Consider the following 19,755-nt stretch of genomic DNA (forward strand, 5'->3'; position numbering starts at 1 on the left):
CACGAGGAGCAGGCCCCGGGGCTCGGCGGTGTAAACTGGTTACAATGCCTCCTTCCTGGTTTTGAGAAGATGAGGTCACATTGCCTTTTCCTTCCACTGTTCCTTCCCCCTCTATCACTTTTTTTTTTAGCATTACATTTTATAACCTATAATAGCTTATTTCTCCCTCTCCATCCTTCCTGGTGAGGAGGCATGGAAAAAAGACTTTGAAAAGCAGTCCAGAACTGGTCTTTGGGTCTTGAACATAGTTCTCCTCTGTGCCATGTTTAAGAGGCTTCTACCCTCCTGTCCTTTTATTGCCCTGCTGGAACAGACACACGAGTAGGCCATTTTCTTCCTTCCTGGCCGTAACCAGAAAGATGTCAACCACCACCATCAAAAATCAGGGCAGCAGTCCCTCAAATGCCAGCCTGAGGGATTTTCAGCCACTCTCTGTAGGTACTACTTGCATCTTCTCCCACGGAGAACTCTTTCCTTCTCAAATCTGAGTAACATTGGTATTATTTCTGCCTTTGGAAAACAGCTGATCCTGGGTTTCAGATAACTGTTTTGTCTGGCACTGTAGCCACCAGCCACATGTGGCTGTTAAAATAAGAATGCAGTTCCTTAGTCACAGGAGCCACATTCCAGGCCCTCATTAGCCACCTGTGGCTAGTGGTTACTGTATTAGTCAGAAAAGATATTTCAGTCACACAAAGTGCTATTGGACAGCGCCATTTTCAAAGGTAACTGGCGGTCAATAGATGTATTATCATACTCTGATCGTGGAGCCACCAACGGGGTAAGAGTTTGCTCCCTCTTGGCGTTTATTGAGAATATCCGACTTCCATCAAAACCCAGAAGTGACTGTTGCCAAGTCATTGCATTTTTATTTAAATAAAACAATATCACTTTCTAGAAAATATGACGAGTCCGTAATGTGTTCCTACAGGGTACTTGTTGCATCTTTTTGTTGCCAAGTTATTCTATTTCCATGGCAAGAAATGTTGATGAGAAACAACAGTAGCTTGGGGCTGACACATTACTCTCTGGCATATAATTTAATCATCAGTTAACGTGGTGATGGGGCAATCTCAATGACAGAACACACGACTGTGCTTGCGATACGCCCCATCCATCATACTGCCACACAGCAAACGGGGCCGCAGTGACAGTTCAAGTTTCTTAACAGCTGATCATCGATTCCCCATCTACACGGTTGCAAATGACGACTGATTGTCTGCAGAGACGTTTGGTCTGAATAAGGAGACCCAACTCAGTCTTCATTCTTCTCATTTTTCTGAAGGACTGCATTGCTCCTTAGTCACTGAACAAAGGGAATACTGGCTGGCTGGCTTGTAATATCTTTTCCAAACATGCTCCAATCAGGTGCCTCACTGTCTGCCGGTATCTGAAATTAACACACTGACAACAACTTTTTGTTGTTGTTCTTACCACAGATAGGCCCTGCCTGGCATCGAGTGATAAATTTCCCTCTCATCTCTAAATCCCAGTGAATAGTTTCCAAGGATGAAACACTCCCCTTTTCCACCCAGAATCATGCAATAGAAATACCAGCCTATAGACTTCAAAACAAACCCTCCAGACATCAAAAGGCCGTATCTATGCACACACACTCATGGAACATCAGACGAGGGAAGCCCCCAAAACACACCCACAGCTTCCTTGTTCACTCAAACTGCCACACGAGTCAGAATATCCTGATTTTGTCCCACCTCAAAAACCCAGTGGCATGTGGTCACTTGACAGAAAGAAATACTGCCCTCCAGAAGCCAGAGAAAAATGTCACTCACTTCCCCGGGGTAACTCCAGGTCATTTGAACCCTTGTGTTCAAATCAGTGGTGGCAGTGCAGTTCAGAGTAAGAGTGTGACCTCGAAGCAACTTGACCGGGCTTGGAGTGCTTATCTGGACATCTTGGATGGTATTGGCTGCAAGCATAAGAAATGGGATTTTTTTAAATCAAGGTTTTGTTATGCAGGGAAGCCCTTGAGTGTTTTGGCTTGCGCTCATGCCTTGGGACCGTCACTTACTTTGTCGATAGGTGAGATAGTTGGTCTTGTACAGATGTCCATTGACTGCTGTTTCACAGGTCAGAAGCCCTATTTCTCTGTATGTTGCATTTGCTATTATAAAACCCTTCCTACTGTCCCAGATTATTCGCTTTCCATCCGGGATCAGGGTATCAAGGGGAAACTGAAAAGGAAAAAAAAAAAAAGAGAGAGAGAGAGAGATGCTTTAAGAAAATCGTACTAGCCCTGTGGTAATACCATTTCACTTGTAGTTTGTGAAAACACAGTTTTCGTTGAAAGTGAAAACGGTACAGGTAAAAACCCTGGTTTGTCATCATTGGCTCTTTAGTTTTCTTTGCGTGGAGCAAGAAATACATTATGATGATAAATTATAGTAATTACGATAATTCATTATCAGCCTTGGCCACAAGCTGCACCCACCCGGGACAGACCTAGCTGTCATGTCAGACTTGCAGCGAGAGCCCTTATCACTTGGCCTCTGGGAATCATCCTTGTCACGGACTGGCCTGGGACTCTATTGAGAAACCAATTAGGAGTTTTTCCACTGGGGCCGCCAGGTTACCCTCCTAAGCCTCATGATCTGATGCTTTTAACAAGCCGTAACTTGTCCTCCCATTTTGCGTGATTTAGTAAAGAGGTGGCTGTCTTCAGAGGACTAGAGGTAATTCCCAGTCCTTTGAGATTCATAGCATTCACTTGGTTCTCGCTGGGGTTATCATTCTGGGAAGGCTGAGGGCCTCGACTCTGCCTCTGGGAGGGAAACTCCGGGGAAACGGACAGTGAAGACAGCTGCAAACAGATGTGGAGGCCAGAGACGCTGTCGTGAGTGAATCGCTCTCAAATTCTTAGAAGTATTCCCAAACACAATGAGTCCAAACAGAAAAAAGGAATCCATGATTTGATTTTCCCTTATGCCTTCTGCTGGACGCCAGGAACTTTATTTTTAAAGACGACCATTATAAACAATCCGCCTTGGGATGAGGCTTTATAAAGGGATATTGCTCCACTGAGCGGCCCAGCCAAATTTCCCTGCTGCCAGATCGCCGGCACACTTTCAGAGGCGAGATCAGATTAGAGATTATCAAGGAAAGGTCAAACTGCCCTGAAGAAGTTTCAGATCTTTTTCATCTTCTTTTAAAAAGTGCACCTTGCGTCGCTTATCTATCATTTATTTATATTGCTTGTTGAAGGAGCTAATCTGGCTGGGATGTGTGTCTCCGTGGCAGAAATTCCTCCACGAACCAGCGCCCTCTCCCAGGGAGCATGTCCGCCGGGGTCTCTGTTACCAGAGTGTCACACAGCTTGGGAATGAGCTGCACCCTCTTTATGGAGAACTTGCAAGCAAGTGAAGGATGCACTTCATGTTCTCGTAAATCATGATTCCATCTGCAGGCTCAGGAAGGCTTTATCCCCGGTGGGAGAAAAAGAACCTTCTCCTCTAATTTGGTGCTGATTTTTAAGGGAAAAGCTCAGACAAATTTAAGTCAGGGATTGAGATCTACAATGCTTTAAATGCAGGTGAACACAAGCATGTGCCAAACCTCAAAGAAAGGTTTTCCGATGGACTTCCTCAGCACAACTGGGAAATACAGTAAAGTGTCCTTTAAGGTTTCAGAGGAAGGTTCGCTTACTCTAACCCGCCCTTACCACCACCAGTATTATTCTCTTGACAAAGAAACTTGGTTCCGAGGCCATATAGCTCATCACTACGGTGGTGCCTACGAGTGTGACAGGGGGCAGGCGGGGGAGCAGCCCTGAAAGAAAGGACTGGAAAGGGAGGCTGCCTCCAGCTGACCACGGCTCCGCCAACGCTGGCAGGGGGAAAGCGGAGGGAAGGGACAGCAGGTTAAAAAGGACAAGAGGAGAGGTGGAAGGGAAAGATCTTACAACTTCCGGGCAACATACATACATAATAGGTTAGAAGAGTCTCAATATATATGTGGCAAACCCAAATCCCTATTACAACAGTGTCCTTTTCTCTCTCCCTCCCTCTCCCTCCCCCCTCCCTCTCTCTCTTCCCTCTCCTCTCTCTCTCATGTGTGTTATAGATCTTAGGTGGAAAAACAGAGAGAGTAAGCTCCCCCCCCCTCAGATTTTTACATGGGGGAAGTTGGGACTGTTTCTTACAACAGACAAATGATCTGCGCTAGACAAAAAGGCAAGGGCTTGCATGCATGGAACAGAGAAGTTCCACAGCCCCATGGTACGTTCCGTACTAATCACAAGGAGATTATTACCTCAGACTAAGAGGAGCGGATACCACGTTTGAGAATAAATATCACTTGATGACGATTTAAATCAAGTATTGGGTATTAAACTGTTAGGTAAATAATAATAGCTAACCCTTAATGGGGCTCAGCTTGTACATGGAACTGTTCTAAGGGCTTTTTATGTATCACCTCAGTTACTTCCCAACACCCATGTGCGGTGGGTGTGACTGTCATCACTCGCATCTCTCCAGTGAGGAAACTGAGGTGGAGGGACTTTTGAAAACTTGCCAGTTTGTCCAGCAGGTGAAGTGGTTGGGTAATCAGAACCCAAGCAGCATGCCATGGGGCTCTGTTCTTAACCACGCTGGTCTTTCTCCCACGCAAACTAAACCATTAGCAAAGGTGGCAAGGGCACAGAAGGGGAAGTCAAGATATGGATTCCAATGCCCAGTGTGGTCTGGGAGGTCCCCAACTCCCCCAGAACCTCAGTTTTTCCTTCCACCCATAGGTTTAGACTCCTCTGATGCTTCCAGCTCTGAAATACAGTTTTATAATCACTGGCAGTGATACATAGATATAATGGAAGCCAAAACCTGTCACCGGTGGGCTATCCTGAGGGCTTAAATCAAATCAGTGATGTAGGAAAGTGAACGCAAGGGAAGAAGACCGGGAGACGCCACCATCATATTCCAGGATTTCAGGTCAACCGGTGATACTGGAAATCACTCCAAGCTTTTCCACCTCGACTACCAGGACCACCAGACACTTTGTGAGTCCCTAGAGTGTGATGGTGGTGCTTCGTGCTGCCTTGGGACAGCCTTAACTTCTCCCCTTAAAGCTCAGAGCCCTCAGGACTCACCACAGTTTTCCATGTGGGGAGTGTTTGCCAACTCTTCACCCTAGTCTGTTCTCAAACTCTTAGCACCAATGAATTAGATGGAATGTCACATTTTAGCTTTTATCTTTATTAGACTCCACTCCAAATCTTTTTCTTTCTCCACATGCATAATTTATAACATGATATGAAGAAAAAATGTCATGTGTAGCCCCCCCCCCCCGCCCCTTTGTCCCCTTTCCCTAAGCAGCTAAGTTTGGCTGCCCAGCAGGACATAAGCTTTTTGTTACCGGGAACTTCACAACTCAAACGAAAGGTTGTGACTCCATAGGCAGGTGTCTCACAGTTCTGTCCTTAGCAAAAACCTAGATCAACCCCTCTCTGCCAAGCTATGGATGTGAATAAGCAACAGAAGTAGTTTTTCTCACATTTGCAGACATTTGGATTTGTGGCAATATATGAACATTTGCATGATTTTCGTTCTTTCGTTACGTTCACACACATTTATGCCCACCACGCTGTCATGTTATTTCATTAAAGTACATGCCTGGGTATGACTTCTAGCATTTATCCTTTATAGTAAAAGGATATTTCAGAAAAGTCCACTGAGCAGCCCAAATGTCTGTAAGAAAATCATTCCAGAGAGATAAAAGGACTTGAAATTCATTGTGCTCACTTGCAGTAAAGATTTTCTGAGAGAAGCATTGCTTGGTTTTACCTTTTTTAAAGTCACAGTGATGTTAGGTGACGTGACCCGGCAGGGGATGACGATCTCCCTTCCTTCAGTCATATATATAATTTCGGGTATTTCACTGTGCATCTCTAAGAAAGGTCTACCTGTATCTGAATGAGAAGAAAATGAAAAACACACACACACATATATATATAAATGGTTATATTAACGACATCTAGACACCATAGCTGGGTGAGGCAGGTTGGTCACTGACACAGGTCCCCCTTAATATAATCCCTAAATTCACATTTTGGTCTCTGAATTTGGCCGTCTTTGTTTTTGCCCAGAAACAGATTGCTTCCGTAGTCAACCAAATTCCTTATTCAGGTCTTGACCTTGGGTCAGATTGCCCCTGATGCCCTAAGATGCAATTGCGATGTGTGGGGTGGGTGGGGGTGGGGTAGGTTTAGGTCACTACTGCAAAAAGTCATAAAAGGGCAGGGAGAAAGAAAGGAGAATATTCTGCATGAACTTCTTACCACGGCTATGCTAAGTGCCTCAGGAAGTGCCCTCCAGAGCCTTTGTAAGGAGTCAAAGGGCCCCGGATGCGATGGTCAGCTGACTTTGGAGCAGAGAGAGGTAATGCTGAGGTGTCAATTTGGAGAGAGGATTAGCATTTGAATGACAGAAGCCTGACTAAAAGGCTTTCTGGACCTTTCCTGGCAGACTAATGAGTGAGCAGCTCTGAGCTCCTCCGGGCCAGGGGAAAGGCTGGAGAAGCAGTGGTGAGGACTGCACGGATTTCCTATCCAAATTAGATTTCTTCAGGATGCACTATGTATCTACGAACAGCCCAGTACGTCCCAGTGCATGCAGAGAGGGCTGGAAAAGCCTTTAAATAATCACCAAGATACCACCCTTCAGAAGAATGGCATTTGGCCAAGTCTCAGAGGCCAAAAGGATTCAAAACCACCTGTTCGGCTTCTCTGTGGTTCCTCTGGGGACCAGAATGAGCATCGGATCTTTTAGAAACGTTCACACGTCTGCCATGCCCTCACCCTCAGGAACCCATTGACATCTAATGATCTCTTCAGGAGTCACTGTGTTCCCATCTTCTGCCCTTGGCTTCAGCCTTAGATGCCCAGATGGAAAGAAGTCTGGTGTTAACACTTTCCATCCGGACCTGAAAGACCCAACGAGCCCCCCACCTGCTTGCTGTACTTCAGGAAGCTCACTCTGGATGCTGGATGGAGAACAGAGACACAGAGCGGTAAGTAGGGCAGTGGTTGCCTAGACTAGATGGTGGCTATGAAGTTGTTGTAGGTTGAACTCTGTCCCCCCCAAAACCAAAATGTGGAAGTCCTCACCCTCAGTACTTCAGAATGTGACCTCATTTGGGTCAAATGGCGCCACTACCTATGGAATTATCAGTTAAGTAGGGTGGGTCCCTACTCCAGCATGGCTGGTGCCCTTTTAAGAAGATGGCCCCAGGGAGATGGATGTGGAGGGGGGTGAAGCCACGTGAATACACAGGGAGAGACTGAGTGATGAGGTGCAAGCTGGGGGCTGCCAAGGATTGCCAGCAACCACCACAGGTCAGAAGAGGCATAGAAGGAGCCCCCTACAGGTTTCAGAGGTAGCATGGCCCCACTGACACCTTGATTTCAACCTCTAGTTTCTAGAATGTGAGACAATAAATTCCTGTAGTTTTAATCCCCCCCCCCCAAAAAAAGTGACGTTGGTGTAGCCTGCTACAGATGGAATCATTTGACACACACTGGACACTAGAAAGGCCCTATTATCACAGCCTAGCTCCTATGCCCTAGATTTCTAAATAATTCCTCCTTGCCCTCTGGGAAGCCTTGCTAGGCCAGCCCCTTCCTTATACATTTTCTCTGTCCCAGCCCACCTTAGGGGCCCTCCCCACATCCCCAACATTCTCCAATAACAACACTTCGCACACCCTACACTGAACTGGCAGGTTACTTCCCTGACCACAAACTCGCTGATGAATTCCTAGAGGAGAGGAGACAGATTGCATGCACCTCGGTCTGATGTGTAGGAAAGAAATGAATAAATGACCGAACAAAATGGATGAAGGTCTATCCAACAACTCTGTCCTTTTACAGATAAGACAGAGATGTGAATACGTGAAGTGATGTGAGCAGAGCCAAGCCTGGAGACCAGTGTCTCCTGACCTTCCTTCCCTGTACCACCGTCAGGGCTGGAGCTCCCCCCCACACACACAAGGGCTGTAGCGGGCAACTGCTCTTCAGAGACTCAGGCGGATTTTCACACATGTCGTGGGGAAAGGATGTGCCCTGTCATACTGTCTGGTATTGGAGGAATTCTGAGAAGAGGACAATCACCCAGGGGCAGGGCTGTGAGGGTAGGCTTGGGGAAAGTGCGGTTACAAAGGCTGAGTCAGAGGGAGTCAGCTGATTGTGGGGTTTCAGAGCTCACACTTTATTTACAAACTGGTTTGGAATCCTGGCTCTGCCCCTTACTGGTTGTGAGACCTCAGGCAAATCATTTTACTCTCTGTGCTTCATTTGCAAAACCCACTTCAAAGGGCTATTATGGGGGCGCCTGAGTGGCGCAGTCGTTAAGTGTCTGCCTTCGGCTCAGGGCGTGATCCCAGCGTTCTGGGATCAAGCCCCACATTGGGCTTCTCCGCTAGGAGCCTGCTTCTTCCTCTCCTACTCCCCCTGCTTGTGTTCCCTCTCTCGCTGGCTGTCTCTATCTCTGTCAAATAAATAAATAAAAATCTTTAAAAAAAACAAAAACAAAACAAAAGCAAAAAAAACAAAGGGCTATTATGAAGGTTACATGAAGGAATATATGGAAAGTGCTTAGAATGGTACCTGGCAGATAGTTAATACTGGAATTGTGCTGCCTATTACTTTTATTATTATGAGAGATTTGAACTTATGGAGAGAGGGGGTTGGGATATATGAAAATCACGAATTATACCCATGATCTTAACTATAAAAGGTATAAATATACATTCAGATATGGCATAGGAAAAAAAAAACCAAATACACTAAAATGTTTGAGTAGTGGCTTTGTTGTTATTTTCTTATTTACCTTTTTATATATTTGTCAGATTTTCTAGAATGGTCATGTATTATTTTATAACCTTTTGAGTTATTGAATTTAAGTCTCAAATTATAAAGCAGCATCCATTTCTACTTGAGGAAAACTATCAATTCTGCATTTGATTTACTTTAGTTTTGCCCAATAGAATGAGACATTAACACTGCACAGTTAATAGTTTTATGTCTATTAGAAGAGCTCAGTGGGTGTGGCAACATATGCAGAGAGGAAAAGTTAATTATACAGAGACAAAGATTCACTTATCAGCACAAAATTCCTCCCTTAAATAAAGTTGTTGAGCTAGACATTCAGGCAGAAACTATTGGGATTTGTTCATTCCTTTCCTTCCTCCAGTGAGTCTATATTTTTGTCTTCTTTGTGAGTCCCAAGGTAAACACAAACACCAGGAAATGGTTTAATTCATGTAACTTAACGGTAAATCCTTCACATTTAATTTACTGTCTCCTTAAGCAGCTATTTGCAACAAAGGACACTGGAATAAAAAGTTTGTGCAGGAAATAGTAAACATCAGTGTAGTCATTTCTAGGCTAATGGACGCCAATCCCAAATGAAAACAGAAGAGGTGAACTTGTGCCTTTGAACGTCTCCTTTCCCTTTGACACTTTGGATCCCTCCAACACTTGAATTTTACTACAACTATTGGTCTTTACAAGCCAACACCAGTATCGGCACTGGGCTCACTGCAATTCTGTTCACAACTTCAATGAATTGTGTCCATCCCAACACAATTCAAGATACATCATTTGTATCAAGTCAGCATGGCATTAAAATCCACCGTGCTTGCAAATGAGCTTATGACTGTGGATACAAGCGTGTGTGTGCGCGTGTGCACACACACACACACACACACACTATGCTCTGGGCTTATTAATAGTATACTTCCTCTGCAATTTGCTTCAAGGAAGGGCTAAGAATGAACTTGCCTGACATATTATAATACAAACATTTTTTGTTTTGTAGGACCATAGATACAGAAGAGGTCACGGTTCCATTAATATCACCAGTAAAACCACTTACTACTCCCATAGGACACATTTGTCTTTGTCACAAAATTAAAAATGACTTCTGAACCCAGCCAGCGCTGCAGAGTGGTTTCCTGAGACCAAATTGGCTGGTTGTTGAGCGAGGAAGAGCTGCTCCAAAGATTGTCGGTGCGCTGGCAGCACAGACACACTGTCACCAGGGACCCGTGCCAGCACACAGCTAGGCAGAGGGCACGCCACCCTCCCCTCTCCAAACTCCTAGAGCTCAAAGCAGTGACAGGAAACTGGACACAGAATGTGAGGTGTTCTCCTCCAACGGCAGTATTGGGGCTTAGCCACGGGGAAGATCAAACAGAGACCCTTGCTCTGAGTGGTATTACATCTATTTTTTACATGTGTTTTTTTCCTTTTGAAATCTGTACTCACTCTGGCACGTTAAGGCATGCAGACACAGAGGTCCCAGCATGCCACCCTCATTCCACGCCATTCCCACCAGCATCACTGGGGCATTCTTGCGTTGCGTTCGGGAACAAGTGAATGACCCAAAGAATGCAGGGAAGCTTCTCTGCTTTGAAAGGGGTTCAAGAGTAAACATCTTACTTCCCAACACCTTCGTGTTCCTCTGATTTTAATAAAATTTTTCCTGATTTCCTTTTCCTTTAATTTCAGTTTCTTACCTCTAAGTTCTGATTATGAGGACTCCGTTATTTTAAAGGAGGATATGATTTTAATTTATTGAGGATGAAGTGAAGAGGCTGAACCAACCCCATGAGAGGGTTCTATCTAGACACAAGAGTTCTCACATCACACAGGTCTTCGTGTTGGGGACCATACCTAGTGCTCAAGGAGAGTTGGTTCATTGGTAAAATGGTTCGTTTGAAAGACGAGGGGGGAAAACAGGAAAAGAGGTAATGTCTTCACTCATTTACAGTGCTCATCAAAGCCTCTGAAAATTCAAAGCAGAGCTTGGAGTAACCATAAGAAAGCCGAAGTAGCTATACTAATATTAGATAAAATAGACTCTAAACCAAGAAATGTTACTAGAGATAAAGAGGGACATTTTATAATAAGAATAGGGTCAATTCATCAGGAAGCTATAATAATTATAAACATCTGCAACTAACAACACAGTAGCAAAATACATGAGGCAAAAACTGACAGAAATGACAGAAATAGACCATTCAACAACCACAGATGAAGATCGCAATATCCAATTTCAATGGAACAACTAGACAGAAAATCAAAAATGAAATAGAGGGCTTGAACAACGCTAATAACCAGCGAGGCCCAACAGACACCTACAAGAGACCCCAGCCATCACAGCTGGATATGCACTCTTCTCAAGTGCACGTGGAACATTCTCTAGGATAAACTGTATGCTAGGCCACAAACATCAACAAATTTAAAAGGATAGAAATAATACAAAGAGTATTCTCTAACTACGGTGGAATGAAAACAGAAATTGATAACAGCAAGAAACTTGGGAGGCCCACATATTAAACAAAACCCTCCTAACTAGTGAATGAAACAAAGAAGAAATCAAAAGCGAAATGAGAAAACAGATGAATGAAAATGAAGACATTGTATTCCAAAATTTATAGCTCTGTGGAGGGAAATTTATAGCTGTATGCCTACGCTGATAAAGGAGAGAGACCTCAAATCAATAACCCACTCTTCCACCTTAGAACTCTAGGGAAAGGACAGCAAACTAAACCTAAAGGAAGCAGGAGGGAGGAAAGAATAAAGATTAGAGTAGCAATGAATGAAGCAGAGAACAGAAAAACAATAGAGAAAAATTTGTGAAACCAAAAGCTAGTTCTTTGAAAAGATGAACAAATTGGATGGGGTGCCTGGGTGGCTCAGTCATTTAAGCATCTGCCTTCAGTTCAGGTCATGATCCCCAGGTTCTGGAATCAAGCCCCACATTGGGCTCCCTGCTCAGCAGGGAGTCTGCTTCTCCCTCTCCTTCTGCCCCCCCCCCAACTCATGCTTGCTCACTCTCTCTTTCGTGTTTTCTCTCTCCAATAAATAAAATCCTAAAATTAAAAAAAAAAGATGAACAAATTGGAAAACATTTAAACAGACAAGATAAGACAAGAAAAAAAGAGAGAAGACAAATTAATAAATCAGAGATGAAACAGCAGACATTACTACCAGCATTACTAAAATAAAAAGCATTATAAAGGAATATTGTAATTATGTGCCAATAAGTTAGATAACCTGAAATGGACAGGTTCCTAGAAAGACATAAACTACTGAAACAAGACTAAATCAACAAGAAACAGACACCCCAAACAGACCTATAATAAGTAAAGAGATTGAATTAGTAACCAAAACACGACCCACAAAGAAAAGCCCAGGCCCAGATGGCAAGTGAATTCTATCAAACATTTAAATAACTAATACCTATTCTTCAAAAACTGTTCTACAACAGAAGGGAAAACTTTCCAATTCATTCTGAGGGCAGTGTTACCCTGATACCAAAACCAAACACATCACAAGGAAACCACAGATCAATATCTTTTGTGAGTGTGGATACAACAAAGCTCAACAAAACACTAGCAGACTGAATACACATAAAAGGAATGATATACCATGACGGAGTGGGATTTGTTCCAGGAATGCAAGATTGGTTTAATATCCAAAAATCAATGTCATTAATATACCATATCAATAGAATAAAAATCAAAAGGCAGACAATCATTTCAATAGATGCAGTAAAAGCATTTAACAAAATCCAAACCCCTTCCATGATAAAAACACTCAACAAACCAGTAATAGAAGGGAACTTCCTCAACTTGTTAAGGAAATCTACAAAAAAACCCAAAAAAACAAAAAGCAAACAAAAAAAGCCCACCCTAACAGCTAGTGTCATACTAATGATGAAATACTGGATGCTTTCTCTTTAAGATTAGGAACAAGACGAGGTCGTCCACTCTACTACTTCCATTCAACATTATACTAGACGTTCCATGGCTATCGTGAATAATGCAATAAACATTCTAGCCAGCACAATTAAGCAAGAAGAAGAGTAAAAGACATCCAGATTTGAAAAGAAGAGGTAAGATTTTCTTTTTTTAAGATGACATAATCTTGTTATAGAAAATCCTAAGCAATTCACTAAAAAAAAAAAAAAACAAGTATTAGAACTAGTAAATAAGTTCAACAAGATTGCAGGATCCAAGAACAATATATACAAGTGAATTATATTTCTATGTACTTGCAGTAAGCAATCTGAAAATGCAATTAAGAAAACAATTCTATGGGGCGCCTGGGTGGCACAGCGGTTAAGCGTCTGCCTTCGGCTCAGGGCGTGATCCCGGTGTTATGGGATCGAGCCCCACATCAGGCTCTTCTGCTATGAGCCTGCTTCTTCCTCTCCCACTCCCCCTGCTTGTGTTCCCTCTCTCGCTGGCTGTCTCTTTCTCTGTCAAATAAATAAAATCTTTAAAAAAAAAAAAAAAGAAAACAATTCTATTTGTAACAGCCATCAAAAAGAAAAAAGTACTTAGGAACATATTCAACACAGAAGTGTTAAAGTTATACCTTGAAACTACAAAAACATTGTGGAAAGAAATTTAAAGATATAAATAAATTAAAAAATATCTCATGTCCATGGATTTGATGACTTGACATTGTTAAGATGGCAATGCTCACTAAATTAATCTATAGTTTCCATGCAATCCCTGTCAGCATCTCAGCTGACCTGACAAGCTGATTCTAAACTTCAAAATTGCCAAGGACACAGAATAGCCAAAACAATTTTGAAAAAGAAAAAGAAAGTTGGAAGACTTACACTTCTCAATTTCATAAGTTACTACGAAAACTATAAGCAACAGTGATTAAGACAGTATGGTACTGGCATAAGGACAGACACATAGATCAATGGACTAGAACTAAGAATCCAGAAATAAGCCCGTGAGTCTATGGTCAGTTGATTTTTTTTTTTTTAAGATTTTATTTATTTATTTGACAGAGAGAGACAGCCAGAAAGAGAGGGAACACAAGCAGGGGGAGTCGGAAAGGAAGAAGCAGGCTCCCAGTGGAGGAGCCTGATGCGGGGCTCAATCCCATAATGCCGGGATCACGCCCTGAGCCAAAGGCAGACACTTAACTACTGAGCCACCCAGGCGCCCCTATGGTCAGTTGATTTTTGACAAACATGCCAAGATCATTCGATGGGAAAAGAATATGCTTTTCAACAAATGGTGCCGGATTAACTTCATGTGCAAAAGAATGAAGTGGACCTTTCTATCACACCCTACACAAATATTAACTCAAAATGGATCAAAGACCTAAACGTAAGAACTAAAATTATAGAACTCCTGAAAGAAGACCTTGAGGTAAATCTTCATGATCTCAGATTTGGCACTGGGTCCTTACTATGATACAAGCAACAAAAGAAAAAAATAGATCCACTGGAATTTATCAAAATTTAAAACTTTCTGTTACAAGCAAACAATGAATCATGGAACACTACATCAAAAACTAAGGATGTACTGTATGGTGACTAACATAACATCATAAAAAATTTTTAAAAAATTTAAAACTTTCATTCTTCAAAGAATACTATCAAGAAAGTGAAAAGAACCCACGGAATGGGAGAAAATATTTGCAAATTATATATCTAGAATATCTAGAATATAATTATATAAACCTAGAATATATTAAAATCTAGACACATATGTAGCTATAACATGTGTCACCACACTATATATCTAGATGATATTAAACATTTAAATAGATAATTATATAAAATATATTAATATATAATATTAATTAAAAAATTGAGGAACTCTTACAACTCATAATAAAGACAATTAGCCCAATTAAAAACTGGGAAAAGGCTCTGAATAGACCTTTCTCCAAAGAAGATACACAAATGGCCAATAAGCCTGTGAATAGATGGCTCAACATCATGAGTCATCAGGGAAATACAAATCCACACTACAATGAGATACTGCCTCACACCCAACTGGATAGCTATAATAGTGATGATGATGATAATAATAATAATAATAATAATAAATAATAATAAATGAAAACCCACAATAACAAGTACTGGCAAGGATCTGTTAAAATTGGGACCCTCATACACTGTTGATAGGAATGTAAAATGGTGCAACCACTTTGGAAAACAGTCTGGCATTTCTTCAAATGGTTAAACATTGGGTTACATAGGATCCCGCAATTCCTCCACTAGGAATCTACCCAAGAAAATGGCAACTTATGTCCACGCAAAACTGACATACAAACGTCCTAGCCAAAAGGTGGGAACAACTCAAATGTCCATCTCCTGATAAGCAGATAACTCAAATGTGGTAGATCCATACACTGGAATATCGTCCAGCAACGAAAAGAAATGAAGTGCTAATACGTGGTACAACACGACATGGATAAACTTTGAAACATGCTGCATGGAAAAACCCAGCATATATTTATGCATTTAATAATGCAATACCACATATTTTATTCTATTTATATGAAATATCCAGAAAAGGCAGATCTATAGGGACAGAAAATAAATTAGTGGTGGCTTGGGGCTGGAGGTAAGGATGGAGGGTCGGAGTGTACAGGGGTTCTTTTTGAGATAATGAAATGTTCTAAAACGGACGGTGCTAATGGCTGCATATATCCGTCAGTATGTTGAAAACTATTACAGGGTACACTTTTTCTTTTAATGTTTTTTTATTATGTTATGTTAGTCACCATACAGTACATCCCTGGTTTCCGATGTAAAGTTCCATGATTCATTAGTTGCGTATAACACCCAGGGCACCATGCAATACGTGCCCTCCTTACTACCCATCACTGGTCTATCCCATTCCCCCACCCCCTCCCCTCTGAAGCCCGCAGTTTGTTTCTCAGAGTCCATAGTCTCTCACACTTTTAAATGGGTGAATTGTATGGTATATAAATTGTATCTCAAAAACTTGCTTTGCAAAAACCAGAACTTTGGGCTCGTAGAAATGGTGACGCACTATTGTCTGAGCTGGAATAGTTCCTGGAGATCTCCAGGGCAAACTCTTCACATGATGGGTCCTTGCGACCTTTTCTTCCACTCCCCTTTGCATCCGGGTGGGGTACTCATGAAAAATGGAATTTTCCCCTGTGCAAAGTCATCCTGACTGTAAATATGTCCCTCTGCTCCCCTCGGAAGCCCCAGGTCAGCGGGGAGCACAGCGAAACCTCTCGGCCTTCGTTTAGAGAAGTCACGTGACTAACATGCCTGAGGAAGGTAGTCCGCACCGAGTATACAATTAAGTATTTCCTAGCGAGGTATCCTGATTTTCCTAATGAGTATCATAAAACCTCAGCTGTAGTTTACCACCAACCCTAAACATATAATCACGGTTACCACTAGTGGTGGCTGGGCATCCAGATTCAGAAGTGAGAAAAATCTTGGGGTGGCTGACCTGGGAATATGAGCAGCCAGCTTCTGCCATCTGGACAGATACGGCACACAAATACTTCTGCTCGAGCAAGGCAAAGAGAGAAAGGTCAGCATGTCCCAGACTCAAGATGCTATCCCCAAATGAAAAATTTTTTAAATGTATTATTCGTGTGGTACAAAATAAGAGCTGCCTTCTTTTTGGAAAAGCTCTTTCCTGACAACCTTCCTTCAGCAGAAAAACATGAAGTTTTGCCTTGTCTTGCTTTGAAGCCCCACCGGCCCAATTACAAGAGCTAACTGAATAGGAAGGGAGGAGAAAAGGACAAGAGTTAGAAAAGAGAGAAGAAAACACAGATGACGGTCCACCCTCACTCCCTCCTCTTGCATCTTTTATGAACTTGCTCCTTGAAACACGGGCAGCTGGCGGCAGATCAGGGTAACCAACCCTCTCAGCCCCGTGTCCAGCAAAGGCTGAGCACATGGGAGACAGTTGGCTGATGTTGATGGAGAGAGAGCAGGTGAAGCAAGAAAAAAGGTGAAATCAGGACGTATTATATACCCAGCGCTGTGCATAAAGCATAGTCTGTGAACTCAAGGTCCTTCTACTATAGTCTGGCTCTCATGGTCAGCACATATACTCCCCCCCACAGAAATTTTCAGATTGATTAGAAGAAAAAGTACTAAATGTTGCCTTAAAGGAGAAGAGGAAGATCATTTTTTAAAAAATGACGGCTAAGATCTAAATAAATTAGTTGATTATCTAAACAAGAATGCAGTGCTGCGTAGATGGTAAGCTTGGCTAGACTGTAAGATCCAGGAAGGTAGAGAAGGTCTCAGGCATTCCGCGTGCCCTGGAAACTCGCTGACTGGGTGTTCACGCAAAGCTGCTTAGTTGAATGACCTCAGTCAGCTCTTGATCCTGAGGACCCGAAGCATCTCAAAAAGAAAAGAAAAAGAGAAAGACAGGAAGGAAGGTAAGAAGGAAGAGAGGACGAGTGTTAAAGGAAGGTGGTAGGATGGATGGATGGATGGATGGAAGGAAGGCAAGATGGAGGGAAGGAAGGACAGACAGCAGGAAGGAGGGAAAAAAAGAAAGCAGAAATGAGGAGAAAGGAGAGGAAGAAGCAAGGAGATCTGAAGGACTATTGTAACTCTTCCTTCTACTGCCGAGATTTTGGCCATGTCCCAAGTCCTATTATTTCCAGTTCTGCCTCAGAATCATCAAATTGTAAAACTGTTAAGAGGCTTTTATGATATCCTAACACTGTCTCTCATGTTACAGAAGAGGAAACTGAGGCCCGGAGAGAAGGAGCACGGGAATAATATGAATGGCTGAGCCAAAACTGAATTCAGGTTTCCTGATTCTAGACCATTCTCTCTCCACCACCCTAAAATCTGGCCCTGACCCTCCTGAATGACTCGGGAGCAACACCACCTTCAAATATCCGCACCCCCCCATGGGAGAAATGGTGGCACAGACACAGGGGTAGCATGGTCTTCTGACAGAACTTAGAAATGCAGAACAACAGACTGATAAGTAATTCTCACTGCTGGAATTGAGCTGAGCTCTGTCTGCTGCCAGTGATCCCTTGTGGTCTCTGTGAGAGCCCCCTCCTGACTGAGAGCAGCCAAACCAGAGAAAGTCCTGTTTCTTGGAGACTAGAGATGGAATTCTTTCCAAGGTACAGTCGTGAGTACAGGGGGCACCTGGTTCACACTCCTCCCCAGCCGGTACACGGGTTCTCCTAGGGAGCAGCTCTCAGGCAAACATTCCTTCCAGAGTCTTGGGGAGTCGGGAGCCAGGGTTCCGTTCAGGTCCTGCACGGACGACTCGTGCCACCACGGGACTCTCTGGGGCTCAGCTTCCTCATCCAGAAAGCGCGGTAAGCACTTTCCTATTCCCAGACTTACGATTTGTCATGCATTCACTAGGAATGTTCACTCTGGGCACGGCACGCTGACATCCCTCCGGGGGCCGGGCACGGAAGGCAAATGAGGGGAGCAGCAGGATGAGAGACGGTGAGAAGGCTGGCAGTTGAGAGTGTGGGGACCAGGTCTGGAAGAGGCAATTCTTGCTTGTGGCAGCCAGTTGTTGCCAAGTGGAATAGCGGCCAGTATGGCTAATTTCCAGTTTTTAAAGATAAGTAGGGAATCAGGTTTTTATGTGAACTCCTCCAATTATTAAATATTGGCAGCCAAAAGCACTCTGCCTGCCAATCAAAACGTATGGCAGCTGAAGCTGGCCCACACGCTTGCAGTTTGCAGTCCTGCACCACGCTCCGCCTTCCTCCACTGCATTTCATACTGCGCACAAAGTNNNNGTGGGGGCTTCGTCCAAAGCTTGACTCGATAACTTACAAACTATGCAACCTCGAGCACAGTATCGAATTTCGCCAACTTTTCTGTAAAAGGAGGTTTATAATGGAATTTATTCCATTGCGTTGTTAGGATGAAATGAGATGATATTTGTAACGAATCTGAGCCAGGTATCAATAAATGAGAGCAACACACACCAAGTCCTAAATGAATCCCAACAGGGGGCAAGACCCTGAGGGATCGTCTCATCCAGACCCACCAAGCTAGCACCTGTTTGAATACCTAGACACATGCGCAACTCACCAGGTCCCAAGACAGTTCATTCTGGATAGCTTAGGTGTTAGAAAGCATTTCCTTCCATCAAACTGAAATGCCTGTCTTGACTTCTTCCATTCTTAGAAGGCACTTCGGCCATCTAGGTTCATAAAGACGAAGAAGCTTAGTCTCTCCTTCATTTAAGAAAACGGTGTCTCCTGTTTTCCCACCCAATTCTTTACTTCTTTAAACATTTCAGTTCCTTTCTTCGTTTGTTCCTCATCAATGGGGATAATAAAGCCATCTAATTATTTGATAATCACAACCCTATGAGGCAGGTGCCCATTTTACAGATGGTAAAAATGAAGTTTAGAGGGGTTGAGCAATTTGCTAGGAATTCCCGTTTTCATTGTTCGTCTTGAAGTGTAAACGAAACGGTAAGACCGGCACCACCTTTATTCTGAATGCTATGTACTTATTCACGCAGTCCGAGACTGGATTCGTTGCCTTGGCCGACGCGAGTCTCTGTCAGGTGTGCTCGCTCAGCCACAGCCTCCCCCTGGATGGTCCCAGGGCAGTTAGTGGGTTTTGCAAGCCAAACGTAGTCCTTTCCACTTCCTCCTGTCAAATCTCATTTTCTTAATCCCAGTTCACTGTTTAAGTCAGGTGGAAATTTTTTGGATCGTGATTCGGCCACAGGATAGGTGAGTTTTGGGCCCCAGATTTTGCTCATTTGCTCAGCGTGCCCTCAGTGGCCTCATTAAAGCCCAGGAGATGAGGTGAGGCTAATGTAACTGAAAAATCCCGTTTCTTTCTTTCATTTAGCAAACATTCTTGAGCACCTCCTGTGTATGGGACCCTGTGCTGGGTGCTGGAGCTAACATAGTCCGTCCTGGTCCTCCCACAGCCTGGGAGAGGTGAGTTCTGTGTGGAAGGGGAG

The 19,755-nt window shown here is 43.3% G+C and overlaps 1 protein-coding gene across 1 annotated transcript in view; it reads right to left on the reverse strand.

Annotated features, from left to right (window-relative positions):
- Positions 1–19,755, reverse strand: part of FLT1 (fms related receptor tyrosine kinase 1) — a 171,051-nt gene that overhangs the window by 117,135 nt on the left and 34,161 nt on the right. The window contains exons 4-6 of the mRNA XM_040621859.1: positions 5,796–5,920; positions 2,033–2,195; positions 1,794–1,930 (exon numbers count right to left, since the gene is read on the reverse strand). Coding sequence (XP_040477793.1) covers positions 1,794–1,930; positions 2,033–2,195; positions 5,796–5,920 — 425 coding nt within the window. The remainder of the gene's footprint in view (positions 1–1,793; positions 1,931–2,032; positions 2,196–5,795; positions 5,921–19,755) is intronic.

The sequence above is a fragment of the Ursus maritimus genome, unplaced genomic scaffold (assembly GCF_017311325.1).
Source record: "Ursus maritimus isolate PB19 unplaced genomic scaffold, ASM1731132v1 scaffold_10, whole genome shotgun sequence".
Classification (NCBI taxonomy): domain Eukaryota; kingdom Metazoa; phylum Chordata; class Mammalia; order Carnivora; family Ursidae; genus Ursus; species Ursus maritimus.